Here is a 25,094-nt window from a genome sequence, read left to right as displayed (position 1 = left end):
ATCGGCTTTACATGTTTCTACGAGGATTCATCGAAGAGAAGAGTTTGATGGCGTGAGCTTTGTATCCGACGTGTCTCGATCTGACGTGTCTATAAATGTTGGACGAACACGAGGCTTTCATTTCACAATAAGGACACTGATAGCGATGTCCTTGGCCACAAAAGTACCGCAGGTGTCTGGTTATGGTGGTCTTCTGGGTGAAACGACATCCACAGTTGAGACATTCGAATCTTTTACGCTCGTTCGGATGATATTTATACCTATCCAAGAAGCTTTTCATCTCCGACGAATAGTTAACAAAGTCCACGCTGTTCCATTTGAAAAACTGCTCCCTTTGATAGTCACCTGGAAACACCAAGATACACGATGGTTAATCCACGTCAAAGCCACGGATCCATTAGCTTTATACCGTGCAATGGGCAACGTTCCTGAAGAAATGCGCGCACGAGACAGAGAACGAAGGGGGAGAACTAAGGGGAGAGAGAGAGAGAGAGACAGACAGACAGACAGACAGACAGAGAAGGAAAAAGAGAGGAGAGAGAGAGTTTGGAACGATGAGAAAGTAATTTGTGGAAATTTGGTTCCAGAGGATACCAAGTAATTGTTACGAATATAAAAGACGAAAAAAGGGAGACGAAGGTAAGGGCAACTTACGAGATAACCGATTACGCGTAGCACGGAAGGAGAAGAGAAAAACAACGGAAACTGAAAATTCATCGAGCTTTTAATCGTTTCAAACACGTTTATACATGATGGTTACGAGATCCTTTACAATTATCACCGACGATGTCATTCAGCTTTGAAACGTATGCTCGAACGACTAGAGAGAGGAGGATGACGGCTCCAATTTTATGCCATGTCCTATTCGGGCAAAGGGACAAAGTATTTCTTTCTGAAAAGACGTTCAGAAACGGCATCGCCACGACGCGACGCGGCGAGACGCGACGCGGCGAGACGAAACGAGACGAGACGGGACGAGACGAGACGAGACGAGACGAGACGAGACGGGACGAGATGAGACGAGATGAGACGGGACCAAACAAAACGAACTATACGATAGTGCGAAGTGAGGTATCGCGTGGATTAAGTACGATTTTGGAAATACCGATTAGAAATCGATGTACCGTGGCAACTGATATTCGCGGCAATCAATCGCTCAAAACAGTTTATTGTAATAAACTTCCTTTCCTTCGTGGTAACGACTTATGTGATATTTGACGTTAGATGTATACGTGTAACACTTGTTGCAATAAGGACACTGTATCCCTCGAATACCGCACAAATGACGAACGTGGTAATTCAGATCTTTCCGCCTTTTAAACGTCTTCCCACATTGATTGCAGTCCAAATTGGTGCCATAGAGAAAAGCTGCGACGCTTTTCACGCTACGAATCTTGCGTTTCTGATCGCACGCGTGCTTCAAGTGGAAGACCAAGTCCCTTTGCTTGGGAAACATCTTGCCGCACTGCGAACACTTTGTCGCGTTCGTCTTCGAACGGGACGACGTGTCGTTCCACTCTGAAAATTAAAACACAAATACGATATATAGCCAAGTTCGAGCTATAACGCATCCGCGCGCAGGGAGATCCACGATTTCTATGCCGAAATACGTACACGTGCACGTCCACGTAGACGTGTACGCGTTAAGAAAATCAGCAATTCAAATTCATTCCATGGAAGCGTAGATAGATACATATCTACAAAGCGTTACATAGTTACGCGTAAATGAAAGTAGGACACCAAGGAAACATTATAATGCTCGTAGATTCTTATTATAGATCCTGATCATACGGACCAATCGTTTCGTGACTCGAACGTATATCAACGACAGTTTCGTCGCGAGTTCCTTTCTCGCGCAAGTGCACATGCACGCGTATGCACATCCGCATAAGCACGACGCACGTAGACGCTCGCACGTACCACAAATACGCAAATACGCGATACGCGCACGCACACACGCACACGTACACGCGCACACAGCCACACGATATATCAGATCGACGGAAATCATTTTTTTTTCGAACACGCGTATGGAGCCTTGCTACCGTCATCCGTGTAACTTGATCGCGCATAGTATCGCTATTTCGAATAAAATACGCGTAGTGAAGAAAAAAGAAAAATCTGGCAGTGGAGTTGGATTCGTGTCGATTTGATCTGTCTATTCCAATGATTCTAATCTATGATACTTCACCGGCAGTATTTCACACCGTTCAAAACATTTTATTCACACCGACTGGCAATTTAGGATGCCATCGTCTGATGTGCCTGTAAACGTTCGAGGATGAATTGTCCTTCTTATGGCAATAAGGACACGCGTATCTAGGAATCTGGCCACACTTGTGTCTAATCAGGTCCCACATCCTTCGGAATCCTGCGTTGCACTTTGAACAGATGTAACTGGAGACCGCGGCCTGCGTCCTCGCGTTTGGCCACTCCAATATCCGTACATCTGAAAAGAATCAGGACAATTAGTCCTGCGTCATGTCACTGGCTACCGTTTGCCAAAACTATATGCAATATCGTCTCGAATAGGCCCTGCGAACAGATCTAACGTGGCTATCGACAAGCGTGTCTAATCGCTGTCGCGATTAGAATAAACGTAACAAAGTAACACGGACAAGAAAGAAAAAGTCGAGCCGCTGCGCTGTAACGAAACTGCTCTCCTCTCTCGGCTTTCCGTCGCCTCGACGTCGTTTAACACGCGTCCTCGATTTACCAACAGTTTACGCCCATCGCGTTGCGAACCTCGTCCAACCTTATCACGCGTTCAAACACGCGTCTGCTGTTTATGTGTGTGTGTGTATGTGTGTTTCTGTATGTACTTGAATCTGTGAAAAGGGAAGAGGGACAGCGATCGGAACACCAACGACTGTCTGGAATGATTGAAATTAACATTATACTCGCAAATGTATATATCATATACCACGGGTTAAAGATATGACGATTTTATTGAGGTAAACGATACATCGTGTATCATTCTATCGCGCGTATCTAACTCACAATCATTCGATCTGTTCGACCATCTCGATACTTGCAATTTTAATCGATCTCGATAATCCTAAACCTCTACTATCTTTGTTCTTTTCTTTCTTTTTTCTTATTTTCCGCTTCGCTTGCTTTCTCTCTCCTTCCTATTCTCCACCTTCTTCTTTCTCTTCTCTGTTCCCTCTCCCTCTTCCTTCCGTCCTTTTCGTCTTCTTCTATCATAGAAAGTTCATAGAAACTTGCCACCTACGAAAATACCGAAATACGCGTACACGCGTTGCCAGTAGCCTAGTCTCTGAAACTGCGGAGAGTTATACGCGACACGAGGGAAACTTGTTATCTACTTCGATGCGAATCGCGTCGAACATTACGCCGTTATCGTTGTGTTTTCAAACGCGGCATAAATCGATAGATCGACAAACTTGACGCGACCAACTGACACCGATTGGATCGAAACAGATCGCTATATTACAACTGGGAATCAGCGCCGTTGTCGAGCCAAGGCAACCGCGAATTTAATCTGCGGATTAAATGGAAATCGCGAGACTGACGAGATAAACTCGTAAATTCGATGAAGGAGGAACGATCGTTTTTAATTTCGATGAACGATCACGGGCATTCCGTCGTGTCGCATTCTGATGTGTTTGTAAATATTCGACGAACACTTGTCCCTCTTGTTACAATAAGGGCACTTGAATCTCGGTTCCTTTCCGCAGTCGTATTTCATGTGCGTCTTCAATGTTTTCTTATAGGTGTAACCTGCGTTACATATAGGACAATGATAGGACATTTTGCCAGAGTCCCAGAATACACCGTCTTCGTGCTTGATGGCAGCTCGTCTCCCCCTGTACTCCATGTCCGCTCTCAAATTATCCAGAACGGCGGTGTTATCGTAAGCTGGTAGGGGCCGTCCTACGAACAAGAAAACAGAGCCAACGGTTAGCAAGCAGCGAAACCGGCGTCGGTACCGAACGGAAAGGAACAAGGAAATAAATACAACAGAGAAACGAATTAACCGATACGCTTAGTAAGTCGAGAGAAACAAACCCCTAAGAATGCTGCAATACGCGAACCAATATCTAATCCTGTTGTTAAATGTCGAGCAGTCGCTGAAACGAGTAGCATCGAGTAAAATGAGATAGCTGAGAGACGGGATAGAACGAGAACAGTGATTCTCACGGGACAAGGAACACATCTATTTTCGTAATCTTGTACACACAACTGCTCGCGCTTTTCGCTCGATTCCAACTCATCCCGAATCACACGCCTACGAAAGAATGCACACCGATACGTTGCTTTCGTTTCTTCCGTGCTTTTGTCCTTTCTTTCCTGTCTTTCCTGTCCTTCCTTCCTTCCTCCCTTCCTTCCTTCCTTCCTTCCTTCCTTCCTTCCTTCCTGCTTTCTTCCAAGGATCGATACATCGATTCAGTAGAGCTTGTACGCTTGAATTCTACTACCCTTGTGGTACGTCCTGATATGCCTGTAGGTATTCGAAGATTTTCTGTCCCTTTTGCCACAGTACGGGCACTGAAAGCGTGGCTCCTTGCCGCATTCGTATCTAAAATGTGTCAGCATGTTCGCCTTCTTACTGAACGAACTGCAGCATCTCGGGCAAAAGTATCTCTGAACTTGATCGGTTTGCCCCGGCCGCGACTCCTCAACGTACCCTGCAAAAGACAAGCAAATCACAGGCCGAGTCAGTATGCTTGTCTACGGTTCGTGCGACGAATTTCAGAGAATACGATTTCGATCTCAAACTGCGACAGCGAGACGCTTTCAACCGTTTTCAAAGGTCTCTTCGTTGTCGGGTGAACGCGTGTTTCTACGTAGACGCAATCGTTAAATTCTGTCAAATAATTAACACGCTTCCGGTGATCGAACGAAATAAACGAATTTTATTGGCGGATGGTGGTTAAAGAAAGAAAAAGGTTGATCGATTACAAATCTTATGGTGACAGAGAAGGATAGCAATCTTTGGTGAAAAGTCGCAGCACAAATCGTTGAAAACAACGCACGGTCGTGCTGAGCCGCGCGTCCGTATCTCCTCGTTGAAACGACGCAGCGCGAGGTCGTTGTCATCGGAGCGTCCATGTCTCCGCGTTTCCTCTTCCCTTTTTATCACCGTTGTCCTTCGAAAACAACAACATCTGCTCTTCGTTGGTCAACGCAAAAGCAGCCGATGTGGCTTAAACAAAGGCAACTGTTTGTGGACCCTTCGTACGTGTTTGTAGACGTTCGAGCTATACTTTGACCCGTAATCGCAGTACGTACACCGAAAACGAGTCTCGTGGAGGTTGCAATGGGACCGGTAGTGACGTATCATACAGTCTTTCGACAGGAAACTGTGTGTGCAACGAGGGCAGTGGAACCAACCGTGGTGATTTGCCGGCTGTCTACCTGCAAGCACGGATTTCATATCAACATTCAAATATTTCGCCACACGATCAACGATTATTCGAAGGATATCAAAATTTTTCCCCTCCTCTCTCTCTCTCTCTCTCTCTCTCTCTTTCTCTCTCTCTCTCTCCCTCGCCATTGCTCGCGCGCCATTTGTTTTATTTCAACACCAAGAAATTCAATATCACTCGATTATTAACAACAGAAAATCGACTGTATCGTGATCTACCCAGCCGTGTGTACACTGTTAAAATCGGACGAATAAAGCACAAGCGCAGAAAATCGCAAGCCGGTGACTCGGTCGAGCTTGCAAGATGTAGCAAGTGGCAAAATTTCCAATTAGACGGTACTTGTTCGTGAGTGCCCGTGCTACTACGTAGGGAAGGAGAATGAAAACTGTGAAGATGGAATCGGAACAAGAGCTTAGAAAATATTGAAAACGGACAAAAACAGAGATGCAAAAAAAAAAGAGACATACGTAAAACATAAAAAAAGAACGACAGTTGCCTTTGCGACATTTCCCTTTCTTTTCTTATCTCTTCTGTTCTTCCTTTTTTTCGTCTAATTTTCCTCACTGCAATTATTCACAATTCCTACGCTAACTTATTCGTGCGAGTCCTTTGGTAGGTAAAAATGTTCCTAGGCTCCTCGAGAATAAACTATGGGCAATTGTACAAAGACTATGAAAAAACAGGCTTTACGTCGAAGCGCAGCCACGCAAATGTACAATACAAGATCTAGTCGGACAATACAACGACGGTACATTGCCACGGTTTGGTACCGATATCGAAATCTTGCTGTTATAATAGCAACGATGATGACGACGACGACGACGACGATGATGATAATAACAATAGTAATAATATTAATAACAATATGATTCTGTTCGCAATTCGCAAGCATACATCGTTGGTTTTTATTCACCGCGTCGACGGTTCATTATCTCTGTTCGATCGGAATTTCGATGAACCTCGGTACATGCATTCTACACGTCGTTCGGAACTCGTTAAAATCGAACAGGTTCCTACGTTTCGTTCTCGTCTCTCGCTCCGATCGTTTCCGTGCTTCTTCTTCCGTCTCTTCTTGCCGAACAACTCGGCCGGTTCGGTCGATCGAATTATGCGCGCGTTGCAGCCTGCACGAACCGTGTTCCGCCGCCGTAAGCGGAAAAGCGCGCACGCGCGTGCAACACGAAATGGACATGGTATACGGTCGGTTTGCGGCGATCGATATATTCGGTATAAATAGGAGGTGATTAGGTTGAATCGACGATTGGAAATCGAAGCAATAGGTCGCAGCGTCGCCAGGAGGATTCAGTAAAGCTTGACGAATCTTAGCTCCATGTTGTGATGCTTGGCCCTAATGTGCCTATACACAGCCTGAGTATACTTGCTGCGCATATCGCAGTGCGGGCACTTGAAACGCGGCAGATCGACGCATTCGAGTCTGTAGTGACGACTCATGCCGCCGGAAGTGTGAAATGTACGGGCGCATCTTGGACATGGAAAGCCGCGCCGGTTAAGGGACGTCTGTAGCCTCAGCATGTGCCGAGAATTTCGAACGACACCGTGGAACTTTCCCAAGACAATTGGCCTGAAGTCTGTAAGCAGAAAAAGAGACGAGAATGGACCGTTAGAGAGAAGTGAAAGCAGCAAGTCGTATCTCCTCTGACTCGTTCGACCAATTGGGAACGGGTGACGAAAATTAAATATAACTGCGAGCCAGCGAAAATTTCAATTTCAGGACGAGCCGTCGTTCGTCTCGCGATCTTTAAAGGGATCGGAAGGATGATACGTTGCGTACGTTCTCGCACACGTATTTTTTTTCCAAAGGAGAGACAAACTTGGTTGTGTGTGTTGTTGTGTCCTACGTGTTTTCATTTATTGACAGGAATACATAGAGTCCATCGTTTGAAGCTTTGGTACTGGCCATACGCTGGTAGTCGTGCGTTCCAATTGGAATCTTCTTCGCGCGATCGCAGTGAGAATATGTTCGATCGTTTGCCACTCGCGCGAGACAGGGCAGCACGCGTCCAATAATCGACGAGGGCATCCGAATGAATAAGAACTGTTTAAAATCAAGGTTTGCTTCCGTTGGAACGAACGACGCGATCCCTGGCACAGCGTCGTTGATTTTTTTGGAAATCATTCGATGCAGATGGTTCGCCATGGTCTTCTCGCGCGTCGATAAATCAGCGTTCGCCCCGTTTTCCGTGATAAGAATTTCTCGTGATCGAGTCCGTTGTCGCAAACCTGACAAACGAACCTCTCGTTCGGTCGCCATTCTGCGATATCTGAAACGAAACAAACCGAAAGGCTGGTTAATCGAACGAACGTTCGTGGAACGTGGAGTAACCGGCGAAAGCAAAGAAAACCAAACGAGACGAGACGAGACGAAACGAAAAGTTGGGCGTTGTTGCTGCTGTTGCGTCGTCGTTGCTAAAAATTCGAGAGGAGACATTGTACGAGATCAAAGTAGGAGAAACGAGTTTGTTGTTCTTCAGCAATTTTATTCGTTCGAACGACAATTGGAAAATATTGGACGTCTACGACGCGTGATCGAACAACACGATCTGGATCGTGCATTTGATTGCACGTGTCCGAAAGAAATATAGAGGAAGAGGAGGTTTTAACGCTTGAATACTTTTTGCTGTATCCAATGTTGGTTGGCTTGGTAAGCCGCGAACGGTAACGGTTCAATAGAGTTTAACGAGGGTGACAGGTTCTTCGGGATGCATACACCTGATATGTTGATAAACGTTGGATGTCTTCTTGCTGCACATGGTGCAGTAAGGACACTTATACCTCGGCGCCTTGCCACACTCGTACCTAAAGTGACCCAACATAGTGTCTCGCCTGCCATAGCCGTTGTTACAGTTGGGACAGTGAAATTTCCCGGTGAACGCGTTGTACAGCTTGTCCCGTTTCCTCGCGTACTTCCTCGAATGCGCGACACGGAGGAGATCGTCGAGTCGGTCACCTACAAAACATCGTATCACGGTCAAGTTCGTAAGCTAGCCCTAATTCCCGCGAACAGCTTTCTCCAACATCGCCTTACAATTGGCACGCAAACGAGAGGGAAACACAGTGGATCATGCAAAGTAGGATATAGCATATAGGAGTAGAGTACACATCGACCAATACGAACAATATCAAAGCCGATGTCGCTCTTTCAAACTGGATACAGAATATAGAACCGAACACGTTTATTCTCGCTTTTCCCACAAAAGTTTCTTTATTCTTCCAAGCTTTCAGATGTCTTTCGATTAACGGGCTCTTCTATTTAACGATTTTATCGATCAACGATTCCACGAACGAAACCAGATCATCACTACGCGTCGTTTCAACGTCGCGAACCGATCCTGGTCGATTTGGCGATTTGAAAGTTGCGATTTTTTCGATTCCATTCGGACGATTCGTAGGCAAATCGTTTCGTTTACGAAGAAGTAACGCACAGAGGTAACGTTGATCAACGACATTCGTATCGATATCGTTTCGAGAAACGGCGGCCAACACACATCGACGCGCGTCATACATCGCGTCGCTAGAAGAATCGTCCTAAAACAACGTGTTACAGATGACCGGCTTGGATGGGTGCTTGTGCCGTATGTGATCCTGGATGTTGAACTTTTTCTTGCTCAACTTGCCACAATAAGGACACTCGAAGCGCGGCGGTTTGCCGCAATCGTACTTGAAGTGGGCCGTCACCGCGCTCTTGGTCGTGTAACTCTTTCGACAACGTGGACAAGGGAATCGGGTTTTACTTTTTCTCGAGCTTCGTTCCGGGTACTTGTCCTCGATCCAAGGTAGCGGCAACATTTGTAGGAATGCTGAAAACAAAAACGGAATAGATCGGTTAGTTGTGATTTGTGAAAATCTCGCCCGAGACGCTCCTCGTCGATTCGAACAAGGCTTGCTTTTCTTTTCCACGCTTTTTGTCCGCGGACGAACGATGTATGACCGTGCGTCCGATTTCACGTGAAAACTCGCGAATCGTTTCACGCGATGGTAGTCGTTCGATCGAACGATCGAGCCGCTACGGAAGAACCACGTGTGCGAAGGATCGTCGGTGAACAAGAAGATTTACAGGTAAAGATGAATGAAACTGAATGGTTTCTATGTGGGGGAAACTCGGAAATTGTGCTTGCAGGCTCACACACATACACGCGCGCCTCACGATAACGTTCAACTATCTCGTCGAGTTATAGACACACAACAAATAAAGCGATTGCAGGCATCTTCAAGCTGTATGTACGAGAACAAAATTCATCGAAGAGTTGACAAAACACGCGGTCGATGATTCGACAGCCGCCAACACTGTCCTTGCCGTTTTCTTCCACGTGCTTAACCGATTTCGCCGATTTCCAACCTGTAAAGCGTAAGTAAATTAACTGGAACGCGTGTTTAATCGTTACACCTCGTCCACGCTGCATGAGATATATTTTTCACGTGGGAATCGAAGGATAATGGTTGGTCTACGCAAAACACTAGTTATTTCTTTATCACAATCAAACTCTTTATTGTTAGCAAATTGTCTTAGTTAAAGGAAGGGAAAAAAATGAGTTCATTGCTGATCGTATTGAAGTACGACGACTTCGAGCTTCGATCCTGGATGCTTCAGGCGTATGTGTTTATAAACGTTGTTGGACTGCTTGCTCCTCATTTCGCAATAAGGACACTGAAACCTCGGTGGGCTGCCACACTCGAACTTATAGTGACGCAACATGTGATGCAAGTGCCGGTAAGTCCTCTCGCACTTTGGACAATTATACCTGATGCATCATCGTAACGTTACAGAAAAATCGCGAATTATCGCGTTTGCACGCGACTCGAATGCCGGGTATCGTCATCGAAACGCGGCAAATGTACGCGAGATCGCGACGAAACAACCAATCAGACTAACCTATTGCTATCATTGCTTCCGTGCTTCTTTCCCAGCCGACGACAACGCTGTTGTTGCGGTTCCAGCTGCAGACAGTGATCCACGTGATACTGGAAGATCGATGGTTCCGGTAAATACATCGCACCTGAAATCACAAGCAGAGTGGATTCTGATGTAACGCCGATCTTTTTGTTGCCGTAACATTGTCGTCGATTGTGAGGGCCATAAAGGGGAACGAGGAAAAGGCAGAGAGACAATGAAAAGAGGAGAGACGGAGGAGGAGAAGGTGGTGGAGGACGAAAAGGAGGAGAAGGAGGAGAAGGAGACAGACAGAAAAAAAAAATAATTGACAGAAAACCCACAGCAGTACTTGTTTTGTTTCTGTTGGCACAATTGGAATCTTAGAAAATCGAAAAACTCTTCCGATTTCTCCAACGGATCAACGTTTATTGTATACATACTACTTGAGCTTACAGATTCTTCGTTTCCAATATTCCACGAAAATTGGTGGGAATTTCGAGAATGCGCATGGACGGGCTCGCTAAACGAGATGACGAATCCTTTTGCGATCGGGTTGCTCGAAATAACGTTATTTATCGCGCGATTTTCAAAGTACGTCTCCTTTTCTGTATCGCGTACGTTCGATGGCAGTTCGTTTGCATGCAGAACATCATTTCCATATCGATTAATTTTTTCGTGCGTAAAACTGTCTATTGGTAGCGATGTCGATGAGAAAGACGCACATTCCTCGATGCTTGGTCCTAATGTGTCTATACACGTTCGAGATCTCTTTCGAACGCATCTCACAGTAGGGACACTTGAACCTCGGTCCTTGGCCACATCCGTACCGCACGTGTCTTCGGAGGTTCGTTTCCCTAGTGAATCCGCTTGGACAGTTAGGACAGCAGAATTTCTTCGACTTGTTCCGCCAGACGCCGAAACCACGACTAGCTGAAACAAAAAACGCAGCAAAATACTCGCGCACAGTCTACGAGCTAGTTCGAGTCGCATAGATCGTCGACGACAGAATTCGCGTATGCAACAACTACAGCAGACGGAGGAGGAGAAGGTCGACAACGACGAAAACAACGACGCCGACGTATCGAAAGATCGATAACCGATCGAATACTGGAAACGTTCGAATCACGCGCTACAGAAAGATCAGCGAACGATTTTAACCGCGCGTTGCGATTCCCGTTGGCTGTATCGCTGGGCAAAGTGACCTGAAAAGAATCGCTTTGCATCGTAGAAACACGAAACGACGCTGACAAAGGGTTGGAACGCGTGGTTCAAATAAATGGTATATATATGCGATACGATCGAAACGAATAAAATTTTATTAAAATCAATTTCTGCCTGATATTTTCAAAGATAATTCCATTCCCATTATGTTCATAATCACGTACTTGTGCATGCACAGAGGCAAGCGCATGCTCGCTCACACGTATATCAGTCTGTATAGTATTTAAGTTAGAAGAAGATAATTCGGGAGAAATCAGACAGTGGTAAACTCGGTCTTGAAAAAAATGTTGGCGAAACGAAGCAACCAGCTGTTGCAACTTGCTTCATAGCCGACTCATTTTGTACGAGTTGTATGAGTTGTGCGCCATCAATTCATGAAGATCGATGACGAAAACTTTCAAATTCGCGTGTTTTCTTCTGATGTGCGTGTATATATCCGACGTCTTTTTACTTCTCTGTTGACAGTAGGGACACTGAAATCGTGGCTCTTGTCTACATTCGTAACGCAAATGTCTGGTCAGACTCGGTTTCTGGGTGAAGGCACTCGTGCAATTTGGACATGGAAACCTCTTTGTCTTGGTAAACGGATCCGACCTTCTCGTTCTAGTCTGAACGACGACGCGGGCATGGATACCTAAAAGGAGGAAAATTTCACATTAATTTAATTCCATTTATTTATTGCGTATACGCAAGACTACTTCCCATCAGAGTATAAATAGCGTACACAATGCATAAAGGATGCCAGCACAATAATAGAAAAAGAAAAGGAATCGAAAAATAAGAACGAGTATAAATGTCCTGAAAAGCGAGAGACGATGGAGGAAAGACGAAGGAGAGGAAGACAAAGAAAAAAAAAGGAGAGATAAAAAAAAGAAGGAAAGGACGTGTTCTACACGATCTCGCGAATTAGCGATCTGAGTTTGTTTTGAGCCTTTCGGCTCGGATAAAGGAGTGAACGGTGAACTTTGCTTGAAATAAAGACTCGCGAGTACTTTGAATTTTGATTTACTTTATTGAACGTAACTTCGATCTGCGCCCATGTGTGGCGCTTGTGGTTCTCGAGAAAACTGTATACTAGGCACCTGAGCGAAAATATCCTTGAGACAGACGACAGTGAAATAAAAGGTTCAGTCGCATAGTTATCAAAATACGTTAACTTTATGACAAACAATTTCAAACGGACAATTTAATTTCAGTTTAAACCCGAACTCGTCGGCTCCGTTGCGTTCCGAAAATATCGCGATAGTGGAAGGTTCGACGACAACAGGTGGAAAACGAGAAATAAACATGGAAGGACATGATTCCGAACCGTGTGAAAAACTTTGATTCGTTGTTAGTGTCTGCGTGTAGCTGATATAAATGCCGAAACCCTAAAGCAACAAGGGGAAAAGGCCACGATTGCATGCAAAGCGTCGGCAAGGAGCGAACCTCGATTCTCGTTATGGATGATTTTACGATGTTTCGTCGCAATCGCAAGTCGACAAAAGGTATCGGACCGGATCATTTGACAACACGGCCGCGCGTTCTTTTCTCATCGAATCTCAAGCTCGGTCCTAGCTTCTCTCGTTGACCTTCGCTGCTCGTCTCAAGACGATTCATCTAACAATTTCCCACGATTTACAAATATCGATCACATAGACGTCTTTGTCCTTGTGCTTGATCCTGATGTGCTTGCGTATATCAGCCTTAACTTTGCACACGTAGTCGCAATAAGGACACTTGAATCTCGGTTGTCGGCCGCATTGATAGCGCAAATGGCTGGTCAAGTTTCTCTTCCAAGCGAATACGCTTCGACAGTTGGGATTCGGGCAGGCGTACTTGGTAGTTTTCACGAGGCAATTCGTGCGTTGGTGACCGCTCAATGACGTAGATCCATTGTGCCCTGAAAAAGAAGGAATCGTCCGCGATCAAACGCTTCTTGGAATATGGCATCGAGTATGTGTTATAAACGTGCGAGAAAAATCAAGGAAACGTGGCCCTATAAATCCGATGATCCGATACCATCGGATCGCGATCGTATTTCATCGTCCGTCCAGGAGCGAAAAAAAGCATGTGCATAATCGTTGTGTACGCCTATAATTACCTGCTGTTACCTGCAATGAAAGAAGGGAGAGGCAGCGAGAAAACAGCGATAGGAAAGTAACGTATACTCGTGATGGAACCGTGCGATTTACGTAACGTGTTTTAGTCGTAAAAACTAGCACGCGACTTGGAAAAGGCGAATTACATTATAAGGCGATTTATTCGAATGAAAATACAGGTTTCGGGTTTCCGTGGAGGTCGACTAGTTGGAAGACGAGGCGGTGAACAAGTCGACCACGTAGACGACCAAACCGTGATGTCTTCTTGGTATGTGCTTGCTCACGTCTCCTTTAACTTTGCAACGATACTCGCAATACGGACACTTGAATCGTGGCTGCACGCCGCACTCGTATCTCAGATGTCTGTTCAAGTTTCCCTTCCAATTAAACGATTTGGCGCAATTAGGACTTGGACAAATGTAAATCGCGTTGCGCAGTTTCGTCGATCTGCATTTCGTCGATCTACCAACTTCCCTGTACGGCCACCAACTTTGCACGGAATCTGAAACAAACGAACAGACGAAATTTTCTCATTGCGATAAATCGGTTGTTGGCTCGTTCGCTACCTCGACTCATCGTCAGTGTCGTTTCGATACTTGGAGTATGCGCAGAAAGAACGCAACTTTTCGCTTCGTCATATACTCAGTTTATTAAGAGGAATTAATGCGGGATGACAAAACACGGTTCGACCGATGGAATCGCAAAGAATCGATCGAATAAAAGAATTCTAGGCGCTGAGAACGTAGATGCTGCAATCCTTGTGAACTCTCTTGATGTGCCTGCATATGTTGGCCTTCCATTTACCACGGTACACGCAGTAGGGACACTTGAAGCGCGGTTCTTGTCCACACTCGTTACGCAAATGTCTCTTCAGCGTGCATTTCCAAACGAAAACGCTCGGACAATTAGGGCAGGGATATTGCTTGTAAGTCGCGTCGTTGAACCGTACTCGTCGCTTCTTGTAGCAAGCGTTCGCGTGATATCGAGAATCTGAAAGCAGAACAAAATACTCGCGGTCAATTATCCGGATCGATAAAAGTCCGAGAAGCGGCGTGAAGGAGCTGCGTGTTTACTCGTTTAAGTTGGATCGAAACGTCCGGTCGATCAACGTCCACGGTGCGTATTCGACGATCCTCGCGCGCTCCTTCTTCTTTACGAGGCGCGAAGGACAACAACGCGCGAATTTCGCACGCGTCGTTGCACCTTTACTCTATTCGCATACATTGTAAGACGAAATTCCAAACGTTATACCCGCTGAGACGCTCTTAGCCCTCTTAGCGGAAGATAGCCTCTTTCCCTCGTGAACACGCGTTTCGGTCTGATTCGATTCTTTTGTGCCTGTGCACGAACGCGTCCGATCGGCATGCTCCGAACGGTTGACGACGCTTCAACGAACATGATGACGAGCCTCGATTCCTATCGAATACACCACAAGTTTTACAACAGCACCCTGTTTTTCATTCGACGCTGTAAAAATGAGGCGACTCACCGCATCGCAACTCGCACGCCTCCCAAGTCGAGAGTAGAACGCGACAATGACAAATGAACAAGCTTTTATTGTGAGACATTTTTACTCTTCGAGTACAAGAAAACAATTATTTGCATCTTGCGCAATGTTAGTTTCTACCGATGTCGATGCAACGTACGACGCTACCTTCGTGTCTTCTACGTACGTGCCTATAGACGTCCGACGTCCATCTAGAACGAAAGTCGCAAGACGGACATTTGAAACGTGGATTTTGTCGGCACTCGTAACGCAGATGTCTGGTTAGGGAGCCGCGGTGAGTGAAAGAACTGCCGCAAGCGTTAGAGCAGAAGAACCTTTTATTAGCAGCGGAGAGTCGTTGGGCGGTCGATTTGCGCTGTCTCCAAGTTGCGCAAACCAAACGCGAGACGACGCCTGGAAAAGAAGATTCACCACTGAACGTAAACAGCTATCGTTTGTAAAGCGTGTTTCGTTAACTCGCTCTAACGTGGATAACAACAATGAAGGATATAAAGAACGCGAAGACCGCAGAGCAGAGCGGGACAGAGAAGAGAAAAGGGCAGGACAGGGCTGGGCAGAACCGACAATGAGCGTAAAGCGAAACAGGGCAGAGAGAAGCAGCGTAGAGCAGAGCGAAGCAAAGTAGAGCAAAGAGGAAGAGAGAAGAGTCACGTTGCGTCTCGATATCGCGTGGAAAGGATAGGAGATGAAATAAACGACGACAAAGGACCAACCGTTTTTCAATCAACGTATGTCTTTATTTATAGTTACTGATATAATTCGTAAATGGTAAAAAAAAAAAAAAGAATGGCGTTATAAAAAGAGAATTTAAAAATTCCCCTAATCAAGTGAAACGCATAAGGAGCAAAGTAGAAAATGGCAGCTGCTACTTCGGTGAAGCATCGTTGAATGTACGAGGAACGAATGGTTAAGTCTCTTCCTTACGAGCGATCTTTAGAACGTCGATCGCGTATACCTGACAGTTTTTGTGTCTTCTTCTCACGTGCTCATAAATGTTGGCCGATTTCTTGCATCGATATTCGCAGTGGGGACATTTAAATCGGGGTTCTTGGCCACATTCATAGGTCAGGTGCCGATTCAACGAGTATTTCTGGCTGTAGGCACAGGTACAGTTCGGACAGGGAAACCTCTTCGTCTTAAAGTTATTGTCTAAATCGGTTTGGTTCGACGATCGGGACCAGAGTTTGCCGATACTTTGGCCTTGGTCGTCTTCGATACCAACGTTGATCCCGAACACGCTGAACGGGCCCGTAGTATCTGGAACGAAACGGGTCTGGCTGATTGCGAGTTTATACGTGCGTTTCGTTCGTGGAAAAGATCTACGAATGCGTATCGAAAGAATCCATCTCTTCGCGAAAACCGAATGATAAAATGAGGAAATTTGCAAAAATTAGACGATCGACGATCATTGACTAGTACAGAGATCGTAAGTAACATTATATATCATCCGTGAAGACGATGAAAATGACAATAGCTCTGGTGTAACGAACTTACAAACCGGTAGAAGCTGCCACACGCGATATACCATCCAAAACAAATGTTCAGCTTGTCGTACGATACAGAAAAATTGGCTGTCGCTTGCTCGCATAGCCGATCAACTTGTCCTACGTTAAATGCTATCGAGAAATACAAAAGTTTATGCCACATTGCGCAACGGGCAGTCTCAGCGCTGTCGATTTATTTTGTACGGGACTGCGTCTCTTCCGTTTTCGCAGGGAAGAGAAACAGAAAGAAAAGAAAACGAAGGAGGAGCTAACAATAAGAGTAGAAAGAATTTGGCTGCATCATTGGATCAATCTGATGACAGCTTGTCAAGCATCGTCTCGTTGATCGTTCAAAAATTCAGTTGTTACTAGCTTCGTTATTCTGTTGGTCACCGTGTATATCCAGAACGTACACCACCTGATCAGGATGCATTCTACGTATGTGAGACCTGACGTTCGAAGAATGCCTCGTACGATACGGACAATAAGGGCAATTGAATCTCGGCAACTGGCCGCACTGAAACTTTAGGTGATTATACAAATTATTTTTTCGCGTGAAAACGTTACCGCACTTATGGCAAGGATAATTTTCGCTTCGTTCGTTTCGATAGTGATCGTAGATGCAACGAGGTCCATCACGGTAACACGTACAATTCGATACCGGACATTGAACACCTGTGAACAGAAAAGGTCAACCAAATGACTTTCGACTATGTCGACTTTTCGTCTCCATCTTAAACGAGAAAAAATTTCATACTTTCCAATCGACGCGACCTATGTATTCTTTTCGCTTCGCAATCCCTTAACATTAATAATATCGCTGTAAACAGTTGACTACTTAAAAAAAAAAAAACCATTATATACAAAAGACAAATTAAATCGTAACATAGTGAAACAAGAGGCAGGAGAGAGAGTGAGAGAGGCAGACAGACAGAGGGAGAGAGAGAGAGAGAGAATGGGGTTCCAGCAAATATTAGCTTTTCTCAAGCACAAAAATACAGTGGAAGAAGCATTGCAAATGGTAAAAACTTAGTTCGTGAATGTTTGTCAAACGTGAATCAATGGCAAGTTGATTCACATAAGAGTAATTCCTTTGAAACTAAGGAACTTGCATCGTTAAGAGGCAAAATATAGAGATAGATGAATATATTTATCCCTGAAAGTAACAGAACGGGTATGCGCTACGAAAATCATAGAAGTTGACCAATTTTGTTTATATCTACAACGTAAACTTCGTTGCCAGGGTGAATTCTGCGCACGTGGGCTCGCACGTTCGAAGGATGTTTCGTTCTATACACACAATAAGGACAATTAAAACGCGGCAATTGTCCGCACTCGAACTTCAAATGATATTGAAGACTGTACTTTCTGCTGAATACGCTGTGACAATTTCCGCAAGGAAACTTTTGTCCGTGCTGGTCGTTCGTTCGCGAAAACATGCCTCCTCTGGTCGGCGAGTACGACCAACGAACGTTCTTCTGCCTCTGGTGCGGTACTAAGTAGTTTGCCTCTGAAAAAAGCACAAATATCGGTCTTTCATTCACGGTTTATGACATTACGTACACGCAACTGCATGAAACATTAGCAGGAACGATATTCGTCGTATCGAGTCAATTTTCGTATAAAATGACGGATTCGATCATCGTTTCTCTAACAATAAATTTCGATGTACATACACATCAATTGCGTTTAATCACAATATACGATAGACGAACGAGGTAACATGCACACAAGGAGTTTTCAAAGGGCGAGTGTTCGGCTTAGAACTGTTTTATTGAAGATTCGTCCGGTTATCGATTCGCAGTTTCGCGAGAATATACGCTGCGCTCTAGTCACGGTTTAATGTTGCGCGCTCATTAGATCGACAACGTAGACTTCTTTACCCGGATGCTTTCTACGCACATGGGCTCTAACGTTCGATGTGTGTTTAGTCCTGTAAGCACAATATGGACAGTTGAATCGCGGTAATTGTCCACACGCGTACTTCAAATGGTGCTGCAGATTGTATCGCCAGTTGAAAGGCCTGCCACATTTTGGGCAAATGTGCAGCACTTTGTGTCGAGCCCGAGGATGAGTAGTCGCCTTGCGGTTTGCCACCGCTCGATTCCACCCATAATTCTCGATCGGTCTTGGTACCTCTTCTGGAAAATGCAGACGTTCTTACGGTTAATTCTAGTAAACGCTCAACGTTTTTCAATTCCAAACATATAACAACTAAGCCGCTCGCGACGCTTGCCGCTCGGAGAATCGTTTCCGTTTCACGAACATACTTGCTTCGCCCAAGCGCTACTACAGATCACGATATATAATAACTAAATGAACACAATTTGTTGGAAATTTGGGAAAAAAATGCAACGTATGAACGAGTCGAGTGGTTGCGATTTTCTGCTTCATACTATTATCTTTCGCATTCATTACAGGGCATTTCGTACATGTTGAAATGACATTTTGCGCATAAGTTTAGATCCATGGATCGACGAGACGACTTTACTTCGTTTCGCTACCGTCTCCGGATCCAAAAATGTCCATCCTTTCGATATGACAGCACAAGCTGGAGGCAAAACAGTAAAATGAGAAGGGAAAGAAGAAAGGGACAACAGAACACGACTGTTAATGCTCCGGGCAAAGAAAAAAATACAGAATTGTGCGAATGAAACGGAATCTCTATTAAAGAAGATAGAATTAAAAACCGATCTTTATAGAATTCGTCTTCATAACTTCACTGGTAGTACATGTTTCATTTGGAAGTACATTGGACATTTAAAAATACTTTTATAGATATAGATACATATAAATATAGCACGCTACGTTCTTTGCGAATTAGGATTAGAAGTAAACCTATCGGTATGGTACAAGTTAGCACTGGCTTATAATTTAATCAGGCTAATATCATTCTTGATTATCGAATATAAAAAACAAATTTGAACGACATTTAATCTGCAAATGTTCGGAAATTAAACCGTCCTGCTTCGTACATGTCGTAATACGATGCAAGAACAAGCAATGTATTATATTATATAATCAGATAACGATAATAGTAAGATGCGTCTGAGGACACGTAAGGAATTCTACGAATTTTCCATTGCCGACAACTATCGAAAAAGTGTTATTCTCGTCATATCATTGTCGTCATTATCGTCGTTATCGTCGTCATAATAATCGCAATCGCATTTGCGCTCTAAGAACACAGGCCAACATGTTGAAACTGGTGCCGCGTAGTATATTTACGCTCCCAAAATTTTACAGACGTCGATAGCGTAAACGTTATGACCAGGATGCTTTCTACGCACGTGAGCACGCACATTAGACACGTGTTTCGTCCTATATACACAATAAGGACAGTTAAATCGCGGCAACTGGCCGCACTCGAATTTGGAATGATAGTAGAGATTATTCTTATGGCTGAAGACACTCGGGCAAGTCGGACAAGGAAACTTTCGCTTCTCCGCATATCGGTTTACCGAAATTCTGGTTTTCTGATAAGGTCGACGTCTTCTCCGGTCAGCCAAAACATACGCAAAATCTGCTGATTGGAAATACTCTGAAACAAAAACAACACAAAAATCTCGTCAAATATTGCGTTCGTCTGGTCAACCGTCGGTTTTTCAATGCGGTTCGATAAGTAATTTCAAGTTTGCTTGCAGGGACATACCTCGGGGAACGTTTTGTGTGTCACCAAACCAGTCATCAACTAGGTATATTTGATAATCACAAAAGGAAAAGATGGGAATTGGAGATATATATATATATATTATTACGAATATATAATTGTATGTGTGTTATAAATATATACATATATATCCCTTTGCCAATAAATGTAACTAACAAATAAGATACCATTTCATATATTTATGAAAAGCTTGCTCGGTGTTTGCAAATGTGTTGCAAATACGATGTGTCGAATATACATGGCACTTTTCTGTTCCTCTAAACCGTATCACGATAAGTTAAACGTTCCATTTACGGAATCGGTCGATACTGTACGCCTTTTGGTCGATTACTCGCCGAGACCCACAAAAGATGCAAGGCTACAAATTTTCATATTTCGTCGAACACGAAATTTCTCATTCGATACTGGCTACTCTCGCGTACGTGTACGTATCCGGCTTCAATCATCTGTTTTCCAAGATTCTTCTTCCCAGAAGGTAGCTTCTACCGACAAACCGTAACGCGCGACGAGGTGCTTGGAACTCCTAGAAAAAAGAAAGGAAAGAAAATCGTGATCAATTCTGAAACGTCGCAAGTCCAACGTAGCAAGTGCGACATTAAAATAGGAAAAGACTGCTCCAATCGTACTCCTAAACGCGACATCTTTACGCGTTCCCACGTCCTTCCTTTTTTCCCCCTTGTAAGAAGTAAATCAAATTCTTTCGGAACCATCATGAAGAACATAATCGTTTTCGGTATTAATTCGAACAGTCTGACGCAATGCCTGTTGAAACGAATCGATTCGATACCAGTTTATTTATGGCGTACGATTTGAACACTTTTCTTTTACAGGAGCATCGATCAGTACCGTTCTACGAGGCGACGGCGACGATGCCGACGACAATGTCCAAAACGAGGATGTTATAAAACAATACAGAAAATTTCATTTGGGAATGCATTCGTTCGTCGCGTTCATCGCGTCTAATCGATTCAGATTTTACGATCCCCGGCTTCTTGCCAAGTTTCTTCTTCCTTTCTCCGTATCCTTCCGTGCACGAATTTTCGAATCTTAGGCGAGCGCAATCTCAAGCAACGTGCTGTTGCAACTGGCAAAGATCTACGGTGTACACTTCTCTTCCTGGATGACATTTGCGAACGTGTCGTCGAGCATTCGAGATGTGTCTGGCGCAATAGTTGCAATACGGACAATTGAATCGTGGCTTCTGACCGCACTCGAATTTTTGATGATAGGTCAAACCGCCTTTTCTACTGAAGACGCTGGTGCAATTGCCACAAGGGAACTTCCGTGCGATCATTCTCAAGGAATCGGAGGTCGAAACGATCGTAGCGTTCCTCGAGAAGCCGTGGGTTGGTCGTTGAAGAAGAAGGTTTTGCGAGTGCATTGCCGCATCGGTGAACACACAGTAATTTATACCTGGAACAGAAACAAGAACGCGACACCCGTGTCAGAGTGGTTCATACTATCGGGAACTCTGCGTACACAAAGAGGAACTAGAGGAAAATAAGAATCGGAGCTGATGTCAAACCTTCTTCGGACGTCGATCTCCAGGGTGTCAATGACACGCCAGGATGCGAGATGTTCGATTTCCGCGACGCAACATCTTCCATGAAGAAAAGGATGAAATAATAAAAAGACCGCTCCTATATGATCATAATTACATAACAGCTTGATATTTTATTGTTTACAAAATGAAATTATTGCGTCAAAGCAGAAACGGCGCTATTCGAAAGTGGTGTATAGAAGAAGAAGGGTGGTAATTTGATGTATTTACATAGTAGATGATCATCGCGAACTGACGTCAAAATGCTATACAGAAAAAAAAACACCTAGTGCACATACTTTTGCGCGTATGTACAACGATTTATAAGACGGGTTCGACTACTATGGTAGAAGAATAACGCGATGAGAGATGACACGTCTTGCAATAGTCAAATTCAAAACGCGTTTGTTAAATGGTTTGCTCGATTTTTTCAGAGTTTTCATCTTCCGTTGCAGTACCACAGGTCGCGTTACGCGACACATTGATAACGTTGACTTTGTATCCGTGATGCTTTCGACGTACATGCGCGCGTATATTCGAAGATTTCTTTGACGCGTAATCGCAATACGGACAACCGAATCTTGGTAATTGGCCGCACTCGAACTTTAAGTGTGAATATAAATTGTTCTTCCGGTTGAAAGTACTCGTACACTTTGGACAAGGAAATCGGTCTTTGTTGCGGTCCTGAAATTCCGTTGGTCTTGACATCACGTTGCACGGTATCTTGAAGCCACCCAGATGTTCCAGATCTGCAAGAAAATGTTTGGAACTCGTCAGAGTCCGCTCTAGAGCAACGAACACGTTCCATTTATGGACGCCTGATTTCATATCGATGGATAGGATACCAAGGAAAGGATAGATTGAAAATAAAACACCAACAAGCATCGTACGATAAAGGAATTGAACGATGTTACTCGATCGTTTCCAAGCTGCTCTCTTTACGTGCGTGCGTTATGTTTAAGTAAATGACAACTTTATTGCGACTGTATACAAAAATATATAAAAATTGAACTTAAACGTAAAAAAGATATTGCAACTCTCCCCCTGTCCCCTTCTCATCCTTACTTTCTAATTTCCTCAGATCTCTTGTTGTCCCTTAACGAGTATCGATATTCAAAGCTCGAACTTGCAAGTACAACTTACAAACAATCACACACAGCTCGATTTAAGATCGATCACGTAAATGATAGAACCAAAATGAATGGACCGGATGTGCGCGCGGACGTTGGACGTTTTCTTCGAAAGATACTCGCAATGAGGACACTTGAACCTCGGCAGCTGTCCACACTCGTACTTGAGATGCTTCTGCAAGTTGTTCTTCCGGTTGAAAACGCTGCTGCAATTTGGACAGGGAAACTTGACGTTGCGTACGTGTTGCGCAGTGAAGGACGTGGAAGCATCTGGTTCATCCACTAGAGCTTCAAAGGTAAGCGACTCGTCTGCGAACAGAAGAAACAAATTGCAAAGAAGTAGGTCGATGTACCTTGAACGATTCACGAACGTGGATTTGTCAATCGATCGAGAAACGTCGGATTTAACGAAACGAAACATAAAACGAGGAAATAACGTAGAATCGGGTTCTTCGAACGAGCTTTCAAATCGATGCACGCCGACATCGATACCAGGATACTTCTTCTACCGTATGTGTTCACGTGTTTCTATACGTGATCGAGATCGTGATTATGATCGATGACTATACACGGCAGGTTATTCATAGGATCTTAACGACCACATACGCGAAACATAATCAATTCCACACCCTTTGCATCTGAGAAAGTTACTCGTACAATTCTGCAGCCAAATCTTTTCGCTTCCATACCTCGGTAGCTTGGTAGCTGAAAGCATAAATGCTCGTTATGCCGAAAAAACGTCTCTCGTTTAATATTAACACTATGCCTAAAATGATCGTCGTTTCAGGTTAATATCAAGTTTCGAGCAGGCGACAGAAGTGACATTTTTCAATGTTCAAATAATTTCTTTATTGGTGAAACGTGCACGTGGATCACGGTAGACCAGCGATTTTCAACCTTCTTCATTTCACGGCACACGCAAAGCAATTGCTAAGATTCTGCGACATGTCGAAGAATGTGATAGATGTGGTTCAAGACAGGGAATTCGCATCGGGCGGCTATTGTTCTTTCGGCTGTTGTGATATCTTCGTTTGACGATCTAAGGGATAAGAGGTCAGTAGCCCTGAATGAATAATAAAGAAAAAGAAGGTAGTTGAGCATTGAAGCTTTTAAAAATACTCGCGGCAAACTAGTTGAAAATCGCTGTGGTAGACGATACATTTTCAACGTTCGACGTAGACGTCGAGTACGACACACGCATGGCGAACGAAAATGCTGAATTGTTGCGTTGTTCGCAAAACTAATCAAACTTGCATTTCCCCCGCGACTATATCGTCTCTCCCTCCCTCCCCCTCTCTTTCTCTCTCTCACTCTTTGTTTCTTTCCACCGCGATCTCACTGTTATAGTTGTTATGTCTAGATGGGAGAACGAGAATAAAAAGAACGAGAACGAGGGAGGAAGAGAGATAAAGGAAGAAAGGTAAAAAGAAATAGGGACGAAATCTGAAGAATATTAGAAGTAATATTGTATAAAAAGTATTCGGTTGCATCGTTACGTTCCATATATCCACGGAAGAATGAAGAATTCTTTGCAAGTTTTGACCATGTAGCGATCGGATCGGTAGAAAGATCTCGATGTTGTCACTTTTACCAAAAGCTTTCAGCACATATTAGTAACGTTGTTGTATCGCAATGTAACCAGAGGAGAAGATTGTGAAATGGAAGATATAGCTGAGAAGAGTACGAACGAAGCTGGTAAAAAGAAAAGACTATGTCGCTGGATAATCGCTCAAACGGCCAGGTTTGGTAGTCGATAAATATCCTGAACATAGACCGCGTTGCCCTCGTGCTTCCGTCGTATATGCTTCTGTACGTTGGATGTCTTCTTCGAGATCAAATCACAGTACGGACATTTGAAGCGCGGTGGTTGGCCGCACTCGTATCTCAAGTGTGTAAGGAGACTTCGTTTCTGGCCGAAAACGCTCGTGCAATTGCCGCAAGGGTACCTCTGGTTACTGTTCGGTACGAAACTCCTGTAAAGTCTGCCGCGCTGTCCTGCGCTCAATAACATTCTTGACGCGGCAAATTGTCTGAAACCTGGAAAAATTCAGTGATCGGTATCAGTACAATGTGGCAATGGACAAAGCACGAAAAGCGTTTTTGCTGTTTAAAAATTAGAGGGCCGAAACTTTCGATAATTGGAGGAAGAAAGCGCGTACCTTATATTTTCTCGTAAA

At 44.3% G+C, this 25,094-nt stretch overlaps 2 protein-coding genes across 44 annotated transcripts in view; both read right to left on the bottom strand.

The window, feature by feature from the left end:
- LOC122570551 (longitudinals lacking protein-like) overlaps nucleotides 1-25,094 on the bottom strand; it is a 148,897-nt gene that overhangs the window by 86,326 nt on the left and 37,477 nt on the right. The window contains exons 7-8 of one of the 43 annotated variants that reach the window (XM_043733007.1): nucleotides 10,285-10,408; nucleotides 9,873-10,153 (exon numbers count right to left, since the gene is read on the bottom strand). The exons of 25 other annotated variants lie outside the window; for them this stretch is intronic. In XM_043733007.1, the coding sequence (XP_043588942.1) occupies nucleotides 9,946-10,153; nucleotides 10,285-10,408 (332 nt within the window). In that variant the 3' untranslated portion in view covers nucleotides 9,873-9,945. Of the gene's footprint in view, nucleotides 1-2,497; nucleotides 3,898-4,925; nucleotides 5,383-8,463; nucleotides 9,212-9,872; nucleotides 10,154-10,284; nucleotides 10,409-11,589; nucleotides 12,140-12,933; nucleotides 13,388-13,728; nucleotides 14,089-14,209; nucleotides 14,577-15,259; nucleotides 15,487-16,233; nucleotides 16,351-16,390; nucleotides 17,253-18,401; nucleotides 18,719-18,825; nucleotides 20,119-21,533; nucleotides 21,661-21,699; nucleotides 22,537-22,743; nucleotides 23,227-23,255; nucleotides 24,955-25,094 lie in introns of those variants that run through there. 17 more of the 43 variants (XR_006317839.1, XM_043733000.1, XR_006317838.1 and 14 more) reach the window with 17 other exon arrangements.
- Nucleotides 1-25,094, bottom strand: part of LOC122570562 (zinc finger and SCAN domain-containing protein 26-like) — a 137,835-nt gene that overhangs the window by 91,883 nt on the left and 20,858 nt on the right. The gene's annotated exons all lie outside the window — the stretch shown is intronic.

Source organism: Bombus pyrosoma, linkage group LG9 (assembly GCF_014825855.1).
Source record: "Bombus pyrosoma isolate SC7728 linkage group LG9, ASM1482585v1, whole genome shotgun sequence".
In the NCBI taxonomy this organism is placed as follows: domain Eukaryota; kingdom Metazoa; phylum Arthropoda; class Insecta; order Hymenoptera; family Apidae; genus Bombus; species Bombus pyrosoma.
Note: the sequence above shows the minus strand (reverse complement) of the source record. Positions and strands in the feature narration are given on the sequence as shown.